The sequence below is a fragment of the Andrographis paniculata genome, unplaced genomic scaffold, assembly GCF_009805555.1.
Source record: "Andrographis paniculata isolate CXL003 unplaced genomic scaffold, ASM980555v1 Contig37END, whole genome shotgun sequence".
Lineage (NCBI taxonomy): Eukaryota > Viridiplantae > Streptophyta > Magnoliopsida > Lamiales > Acanthaceae > Andrographis > Andrographis paniculata.
Window position 1 is genome coordinate 5,869,406 of NW_026137570.1, and position 10,077 is coordinate 5,879,482.

General features: G+C 28.3%; 1 protein-coding gene across 2 annotated transcripts; it reads right to left on the minus strand.

Moving 5' to 3' along the window:
* Nucleotides 1–1,944: 1,944 nt before the first annotated feature.
* LOC127250506 (kinetochore protein SPC25 homolog) lies at nt 1,945–5,892 on the minus strand. Of its 2 annotated transcripts, XR_007838697.1 has the most exons (10): nt 5,604–5,892; nt 5,438–5,503; nt 4,145–4,291; nt 3,700–3,813; nt 3,519–3,608; nt 3,318–3,440; nt 2,931–3,151; nt 2,548–2,624; nt 2,246–2,293; nt 1,945–2,177 (listed from the first exon to the last, which is right to left on the minus strand). XR_007838697.1 is itself a non-coding variant. In XM_051273824.1 (8 exons), the coding sequence occupies exons 1-8, from the start codon at nt 5,770–5,772 to the stop codon at nt 2,613–2,615; spliced, it is 942 nt and encodes a 313-aa protein (XP_051129781.1). In that variant the 5' UTR covers nt 5,773–5,892; the 3' UTR covers nt 2,329–2,612. The 2 variants fall into 2 exon arrangements, 1 of the variants encoding a protein (XP_051129781.1); XM_051273824.1 differs by lacking the exons at nt 1,945–2,177; nt 2,246–2,293 and having other exon boundaries at nt 2,329–2,624.
* Nucleotides 5,893–10,077: the final 4,185 nt, after the last annotated feature.

Consider the following 10,077-nt stretch of genomic DNA (forward strand, 5'->3'; position numbering starts at 1 on the left):
ACTTGTACAAACCCAACCGAGGTCCAAAAAGAATAGACTAAAGCACACCACAAACTAAAAAATCCAAAATTAAAATATTGATTATTCTAAAAATATAAATTTTAACTTACTTTCTCGAACTTCATTTTTGGGAGACCTTTTCGACATTTCAAACAGAATTTGAGATTTTAGCGATGAGTGATACTTCCAGCAGCGATAATGGTTTTTGCGAGAGGTTCGATGGAGATTATTTCTGCAGAGTGTTTCGGCAGCAACGGACTGAGTGTAAAGAGAAAAATTTTAAAAGAAATTAATTAATTCACAATGTAAGATCGTGAATTTTGTCTAAGTTTTGTTTTATTTTTTGTTTATATTTTCCGTAACTGATCCCAATATATAAATAAAAACATCAAGTACATTATTTAGAAATATTATTTATACATCGGGATAGCTTTGGAGTACGTAAATAGATATTGAAGGTTTATATAAAATTAACAGAAATACATAAAATATTTGTTGCATTATTTTGTTATTTCAATGGTAAAATTGATAGTAGAGAGTGAAGTGTAAATAAAATTGAAAAATAGGGAATACAGTGCTTTGTTTTAATGAAAAAAAAAAAAAAAAATTGAATTTAAATTTTTTTTATATAAGGGAATTTTAATCCAAAATACCCTCTATTAAATTATTTGTCCAGTCCTATCATTAAAGTTTCCTATTACGACTAACCTTTTCAGAATCGATTCTATATTAATGTACTTTTTGTCACAAATAATTGAATTATTATTTTATCATATCTACCCCATTGCAACTAGGGTTGAGTTGAGAGTTCGAAAATATGTTTATTTATGATTTTGTAGTTTTATTTATTTATTTATTGCTTTTGATTTTATATAAAAGTTAATTTATATTTAAAATATTTTGAAATTAAATTGATTAACAACTAGGGGTGAAATAGGCCCGAGTAAGCATGTTTTAATAAAATTAAAGTGTGAGTCTAGTTTACGGATCTGAAAAAATATATTTATAAGGTTTACATCTCATCTACTTAAAGTTTAAAGTTCTTACTTGACCAAGAGCCTATTTAAAATTTTGTAGAATATTTTTTATTTTTCAAACTTAATATTCGTAAAAATATATATATATATATAATTATTTATTATATACTCCTTGTCCACCTATAAATTTCCTATTTGACTTTTAGTAAATTAATATTTTTCCGAAAAAATATATTTTTAAAGTCTACATCTCATTTACTTAAAGTTTAAAGTCTTACTTGACCCAAGAGCCTATTTAAAATTTTGTAGAATATTTTTATTTTTCAAACTTAATATTCGTAAAAAAATATATATATATATATATATAAAATTATTTATTATATACTCCTTGTCCACCTATAAATTTCTGATTTGACTTTTAGTAAATTAATATTTTATAGATATATAATAAAGTAATATAATTTTTATTTTACCTTTAATATTAAAATAAAAATAACGTGACAAGTAAAAAGTTATACTCTCTCAGTCACACTTAATTTGTCTATTTTTTTTCAATTTTCGTCAGTCTCATATAATTTGTCCTTTATTTTTTTTGAAAATATAATTATATATTGTAATCATATTTTAAAATTAATAATTTATAACTTTTTTATTTAAATTAAATTATTTAGTTATCTTACTTTTAATTTATAATTATTTTTACTAATATATTTTTTAATTACTTATTAATTATATAATACCTGCCTAAGGTAAAGCCTAAGTTAAAAGGGACGAATTAGCGGTAGTATTTTGACCGGGTGACAAAAATAAACACAGCATAAAAAAATTAAAAAAAAAAAACAAAAAACTGTATGTCTCCAAAATAGGCCTGAAAATTTTTGAGCCGGACCAGTGAAATTGCCACCATATTTTGATATTTAATTGAGAATTATTTCACACTGTAAAAGGAAATGAGAAGTTTCATCGTAGAAAGGTAGTATATAATAGATCATTTAAAATAAACTAGTATTTTTATTTTTATTTTCACAAAATCGGGACATAGAATAACTCCTCGAAAACTGCCATACATTTTTACTATACGTACCTCGTGGAGAATTGTCGACATTGCTCAAAAACAGTTCATACACACAGGGTACCTGTTTGCAGCCGTCTCATTGGTCGTCTACTAAGCATAGTCCAACGGGATCCTCCAAGTTCAAACTGGCAAATTAAGAGTTTCGTCAAGTCTTACAGTGGATGATATCGACAACTTTTTAAAGCGATTTTACCTGCAGATGTCCATTTGGAGAACCTTGCTGGATGCGAACTGGATGTGCCTGGCGAACATTATACAAGGTATTTGTAGATATTCTACCAAACACGAATACCGTTTGTACCAATAAAAAATCCATCTAATTAACATTGATGAGTAGAGCTTGCAAATTCCGTCAATAGTACAAGAAAACTTATACTACATCTATATCGGTTATATACCACCACACTAGACAAGGCAAGTTAATTCGTACTATATCGATTATATAGCACTCGAGGCCAGAGAAGTTCATAATAAGTTGGCTATATGGCACACTACCTCGTCGAAGAGCATACTACCTCGATGCTCGTATAAAAACATCTGATATACGTCGACAATGGAGATCATTTCCTGACCTGCAAAGATTTGAGAATCCATTCAGAAACAGACATAACAGCACACTTGTTATTATCATTTTATTATAATTCTATTTCTTGAAATAAGTTAAACCACATAGAAGCATGAATATAGAGATGTTGGATGATCCGAAAACTCTAACTAGCAACACACTGTAAAATTCAAACTTGCGGGGTATATTGGATTGTAAGGATTTTGTCTGGCAATGTTTGGTAAAATTTAAACATATGAAGAGAACACATCACCCACTCCATATTGATGAATAGACATAACACTTCATGTCATATCTATGTTTGCTAACTCACCTTTGAACGTGCAGATTCCCGAAGAGAATAAGGAGATCGGGAAGAGAGAATTTTGTTTCCCTTTCTATCTTTCTTTATATTGCTGCTAGATTTACTGATTTGAACCCCTTTGTTTACGATTGGAGATTCATATGTCTGCTCAGTTGAGTATGAAGCAACCAGGCCTGACGAGGAAATTGTTGAAAAGTCTTGGTTTATAGACAGTTCGCACAGGGAAGTGCCTGGATAGCGATGGCGAATAGTGTTAGGAATGTAACTTGGATAAAATAAAGAGCAAGAAATATTATTCTTCTACATAATTGCAAGGCAATAAAGTAATTCTATTATAGATTTCAACAAATATAAATGCTAAATATAAGATTCATGAAAAGATACAAGGTCACATACCATGTGCTGCAGCTTCAAGAAATTTCTCTCTCATTGTTCTCACAAATTTGAATAATCCATTGGTTTTGTTTAAATCCTTAATCAGCTCCTTTGTGTCATTCAGATGCGGATCGCATTTAATCACTAAAGAGAAAACTCCAAAAGGAGAAAATGTTAAGGTTATGTCGAGGGTAGGGATAGTTGACAATAAATCATACTTACATGTGTAGATCTCATTTTCATGTCGTAGGGTAAAGGAGTACTCCTCATCTAGCTTCTCACAATTAATGTTGGTGAATATGAATTTTACACCTACAACAAGGTGGAGAGAAAGTGTAAGAAATGCTATCGTGGCTAAAATATATTTATTTCGACAAGTCTAGGCATCCAAAGAATTACGTACCACGACCAGATTCAACACGGAAGCCAAGAACCTTGTTATACCATGAAATGGCTTCCTCGATTTGTTCTTGATGCTGCTTGTTCTGACTACATTGTTTCTCAGAAGTTGTCAAAGCTGTTCCAAAAAAAAGAAACCAAGGAAACAGCTAAAATACGGTGTACATCACTGTCAAGAACTTTCACATAATGAATATGCAAGAAAACGCTAATGATCTAAAAACACTCTAGCCCCGTTCCCTCCTACCTATGTTTAGAAGACTAAATAATTCAGAATCCAAAAAGATGATTTAGTCCCTTGAACATCTTATCACCGTCATATCAGTTTCCACCATAATGTGAAACTTCTATGACCATTTCAGTTTACAAGACCATTTTTTCTTTTCGATAACCACTCTGTAGTTCTAGAAGTAAAGGGCCACGTGATAGATTTATGGATACTCATTAACCTTCAGAATGTTGAGATAGTATAGCAGCATATCCATCTTTCCTTTCCTTCTGATCCTGCACATTCTTTTTCAGTTTATCGACTTTAGCTTTTGTAATGGATATAGACTCCATTAGTGCCATCTGCATTGCCTCTTTCCGACTCTTCACTATAAATGCAACACAAAAGTTACATACTCTCAGACAAATTTAAAAACAGAAAACGATAACTTTCAATAATTAACACCTATAATAATGTATACAGCAGTAAGAACACATGACTGATAAAGTTAAACAGCATTTGCAAAGAGAAAATTCGTTGTCAAGCATGTGAATCATGCTTAACCAGAGGTTTGGGGGGCAAGACATGATTACTATTCAAGAATGTCTTCTAGTGTTACATGGACCTCAACCTAGTTGATGTTACATTACCGTAAATGCTCAATTAAATATATCCACTTTGGTTTCTCTCTTTCATACCTATTTCTCAATACGAATTTCCAAACCCATGATTTCAGTAAGAATCAATGTTCCATGTTCTTGTGCACTAGGACAAAAGGCCAACAAAAAATGCCTTCTTTACATATTTAGACTCTAGTAAAACCCACCTTCGTACAACTAGATGTAAGAATGTACAGTAAGATTTCTGATTAACATCTGTGCTCTTTTGTTGGTTTTTTCAAAAATTTACTATTCAATTTGTTAGAAATTTTGGGAGAAAATAATGAGATTGTGTTATTAATCATTAAAATAAAATGGCAATACAAAACTTACTAGATATCTCAACACAATTATCTTTTTTCCTTAAAAAATCATCAAATCGAACACCGAATGTTAGTTTTCTATATTATAGTATTATACTAAAAATCAATTCTACATTCAAAATATTACATCAAACAACTATTCAAATTTAAAAATTTTACTACTAAAGAATCGAAAGCCACAAATCCAAATCCTCAAACAATCACACTTTTTCGAGAGAATCAGCAGAAAAACAAACAAAAATTAAGCGGTCTACAGTAAAATAACACAGTTAACATTCTTAACTTACAGCTAAATCATCCAAAGATTAAATTGTTGAATCAAACCATATAAGAAACAAGGAGCTACTTCCACCATTGCTCAATTGCTCTGACACATTCACCATTACTCATTTGCGATAGCAAGGAACAGCCACACAAAATATACAGCTTGACAAGAACACATACAATTTCAACCTCACTTCACAAAACAATAAAATTTTGAAAATAATAACAAAAATTCAAATAATTTTCACTAAAAGGTAAATTTTGATTGAACCGAAAACTGAGAAATACCAGCAAGAGACTTCACCAGAGCATCCTCCGCTTCCTTCAACTCGCCTTTAACCTGTTCAAGTTTGCCTGCGACATATATAAAGTAACTAATTTCAAAATTCCTACAGAACCCTAAATTCCCGATTCAAACCACTACTTCAAAAACTAAGTTAAAAAACGGCATTGCCTTGAAGCAGAACGGTTCTCCGAGCTTGCGATTTGGCGGAATCGAAATTATTTTGATAGGAATCATCCAGCGAGTCGAGTCCGTGCTTCTGAATTGGCATTTCACGTTCACATGCTAACCGCATTTGAGCCATCCGCGTCAGCGTAGAACTCTCCCCTGCGCCCTCCATTGGTACAAAAAAGCACTGCTGCGTAAGTGTGGGCGAGAGACCAGAGAGAGATAATCAGTGGGAATGGAAAGAGGAGACTCTGATTCGACTACCCGCCATTATTGTCATCTCCGTTTTTGAATCTTTGCCCAGAGGGTCAATATGAAATTATTTTAATTCTTGGGGTGATTAGAAAATTTGTAACTAGTTAGTGTGGGCTTTTGCAGTTTGTTAACTTATGGTAATGGGCGGCCTTTAATGAGCCCAAAATGTATCTTAGTCAGAATGTTGTTCAACAGCTCAATTTTCGGACGTATTCTCTGGTTTTAAAATTTAATAAAAATATAATATTAAAATATCAAACGTTTTTATATTAAGGGAATCCACCAAAGCCGTCTACCCTGCATCATCGAATCATGTTTTTCTTTATATGCTAAATTTACTACTTTTGTCCATTTACAAATTTGACATTTGTTTTTTTATATGTGACATTTAGGGTGTGTTTGTTTGGGGGTTTGGATTTTGAGTTGGGATTTGAATAGTAAAAATTTTGAATTTGAATAGTTGTATGATGTGATATAAATAGGTGTTGATGTGATATTTTGAATGTAAAATTAATTTTTAGTATAATATAAAAAATGAAAAATAGGTGTTTGATTTGATATTTTTGGGGGGGAAAAATTGGATGAATAGTAAAAATCTAATTAAATCCCCCAAACAAACACACCCTTAATATTAATATATAAAAATATAATTTAAATTAAAGAAAAATAACAAAAATATATTAATTAGTGTTTTATAATACCAATATAATGACATTTTGATAAATAATTATAGAAATAGAAGAATATTTTGAACGTGAAGTACAATGATACAAAATACAAATGTAAACTTATTAAGGGGACGGATGAAGTATTTTCTTTTTGAATACTTATATGCATATGATATCTTATGAGAAAAAATAATAAATGTGTTCAACAAAAACTATTTTTAAATTGCAATTCCCAAGAAATAATAATAAACAATACAAAATATTTTTAACAAACAGTGAAAAAATCAAATATTCATTTAAAAAAATAATATAGTATATATTATAACTTTTACACAATTTCTCGTACCTCACACAATAAATCAATCTATAAAACAAATACGAGTCAACAGAGGGAATGTATATTACCAGTAAATTGCAATACAGGCATAATAAAAATAAAAAATAAAACTAAATTCTAAAAGAATTGCTACTCAGTTAAAGTCAAAGATAAATACTCCATCCATCTCATTTTAATTCAAACAATTTTATTTTTGTCTACCTCATTTTAATTGACATTAAATTTATCAATATTAAATATACTTAATAAATATTATTCAATTTAATTAAATTTATAACACTTTAAATGAAGGATCCACACAAAATCTTTATTTATATCTCTCCTCAATCAAACTAATTAAATTTTTAATCTTATACTTAAGACTCACTCAAAATGTTTTTTCTTTTTTCTCTTTAATAAACAAACTTTTAAAAAACTTAGTCTATGTTAACTAGAAATAAATAAAAATATTTTTTATTTAATTGTATTATATAAAATTTTATTTGCGACAATATGATATTCATATTGTATATATTTGACTAAGCTATAAAATTTAAAAGATTTAAAATATATATTTTTAAAATTTTGAATCATATGTATTAATTCTTATTTTAAAAATATCAACATCAATACTCATATAGAAAAATAAGTAAACTAATATCATAAATCACTATTATTGATTCACTAAATCTTACTATCTTAAATATTGTGCCACAAACCAAATGTGTCAATTAAAATGAGACGAAAAAAGTATTTACTTTTAAAATATATTTGCTACAGAAAATGAAACCAAAGAAAATTAACAAAGAATGGGAACTGATTATTACGTATGGTAAATAGAGAATTTATATAAAAAAATGTTCGAGTAAACTATTATGAGAAAACGATATATATTCGCAAAATCATTAATAAAAATGAGACAATTAATAGAATAAAAAAATGTTTCAAAAATTAAATATTTGAATATTTAGGCTAAATTGCACAAAATCCACCTGAAATTATACGAAATTGCGCCAAATCCACGTACTTCTAAAACTGCGTCAAACTCCCTTGTGGTTTGCGGTCCTTATTTAACGATATTTGACATAAATGCACCCAAAAAGCGAATAAATTTTAGAATCTCAATTTTTAAACTCTTAAAATTACAAATATATATATATTTTTTTCTATTTAACCTAAAAATGGTAAATATACTCAACAATGAAATTATTTTTCAGGTTTTAAGAGTTTATTTTCACTGTTTTAGGTTAAATATAAGAAAAATAAATATATTTGTAATTGTAAGGATTTAGAAATTGAGATTCTAAAACTTATTCGTAGATTGAGCGCATTTAGGTCAAATACGGTGAAATAAGGACCGCCGAGGAGGTTGGACGCAGAGTTTATGAAACCACGGTAGAGTTTGACGCAATTTTAGAATTAGAAGAATTTGACGCAATTTCGTAAAACTACAGGTGAATTTTGTATAATTTACCGGCATATTTAATTAATAATTTTATTTATTTATTTAATAAAAGAAAAATAAGTGGTGTGAAAAATTCTAGCAACCAGAAGCCAAATACTAATGATAACAGAAAACAATGTGTATGGATAGTCCCGATTACTCAGGGTATGTTTGGTTAGCACCAACATGCCAATTTTACACTATTGCACCCTGTACGTTCATATATCTCCTGCTCAAAATAATTTTGTGTGTTTGTTCGGAGGTTTGGATTTTGAGTTGGGATTTGAATAGTAAAAAAATTTTATTTGAATAGTTGTATGATGTGATATAAATAGGTGTTGATGTGATATTTTGAATGTAAAATTGATTTTTAAGTATAATATAAAAAATAAAAAATAGGTGTTTGATTTGATGTTTTTGGGAAAAAAAAATTGAATGAATAGTGTAAATACAATCCAATTCCCCTGACAAACACACCCGATTCATTCCTCAACATTTGAGCATTTGTCAATAACCATTTATTCCTCTGTACATGTCATTTCATCTGGTGTGCAATGTGTCACCATTTGTTGTAAATTAATTTATAAAATAAAAAAATAATTTATATAAATATTTTTGTATTGATAATCATATTTTTAAAATTAAGTATTAAACAATTATTTTTAAAATAAAAAATATTCTATTCATCTATAAACTGCAGCCTAAATTTTATCACATTTTGTTAAAAAAAAAATCATAAATAGTTGTCCACAGCTAATATATCTGTTTGCTCTTTGCACATAGATTTTAGTATATTAATATTATATTGATATGTAATACAATTGAGATGTATAAAAATTATTATACCCTTAAAATATATACTTTTATTTGATAATATTTGTATAATATTATACTAAAGGTAATGATATTTTTATATTTAAATGGAAATACATTTACTAAAAAATGTAGATTAATAATGGAAGAATGGAGTATATCATATTTATAAAATGAAACTCAAATTTGATCTGAAAATTAATCAAAAAGAGCTCATCTTCTATAGTAACAATATTTAAAATAATATTACTATTATATCCCTGTAAATAAAAATAAAAATTTATGTCTAAAAATAGTATATTTTATAACTATATATAAAATATTTAATATTTTTTAAATTAAAAAATCATATCAATCAGTACATTTTATTTTATTAACTAACTATCAATCAGTACATTATTATTACAAAAATCTAATTTACAACTGAACATCAACTCAAATATTTCAATTCAAAAATATTGAAACTCAGCCAAAAAACTCAACTAACTTAAATTTTAACTGACAAGTAAACACACCCTTAATCCTATTGTTTGGGCCTATTTTTAAAAAATAGCAAATCAAATATTTAGTCCATTCGTTCCACATTTTTGTATCCGATTTATTGTAGATACGAGAATTACAATAAATAATTTAATTACAAATATTCACGCTGAAGCAACAACATAAATTTAATTTTGTCTCTAAAGTTCACGTAGTTAACACAATTCATCTTTAATTTCGTCTCTAAAGTTTATGTAACTAACACAATTCATCTTTAATCTTGTCTCTAATAACACTAATAATGAAAAAAATAGATTTAGGTACGAAAATTTTTCGTTATGAAAATACTAGTATTTTTTTTTTTTTTTTCAGTGAACTTATAAACAAAAAAATACATATATATATAATATATATTACAAAATAAGGTGGGCTTTCGGGCTGGTCCCGAACACCACGGGTTCAAGCGGGGCAAGTTTTGGGGCGGGACTGAGCCGTGACTTG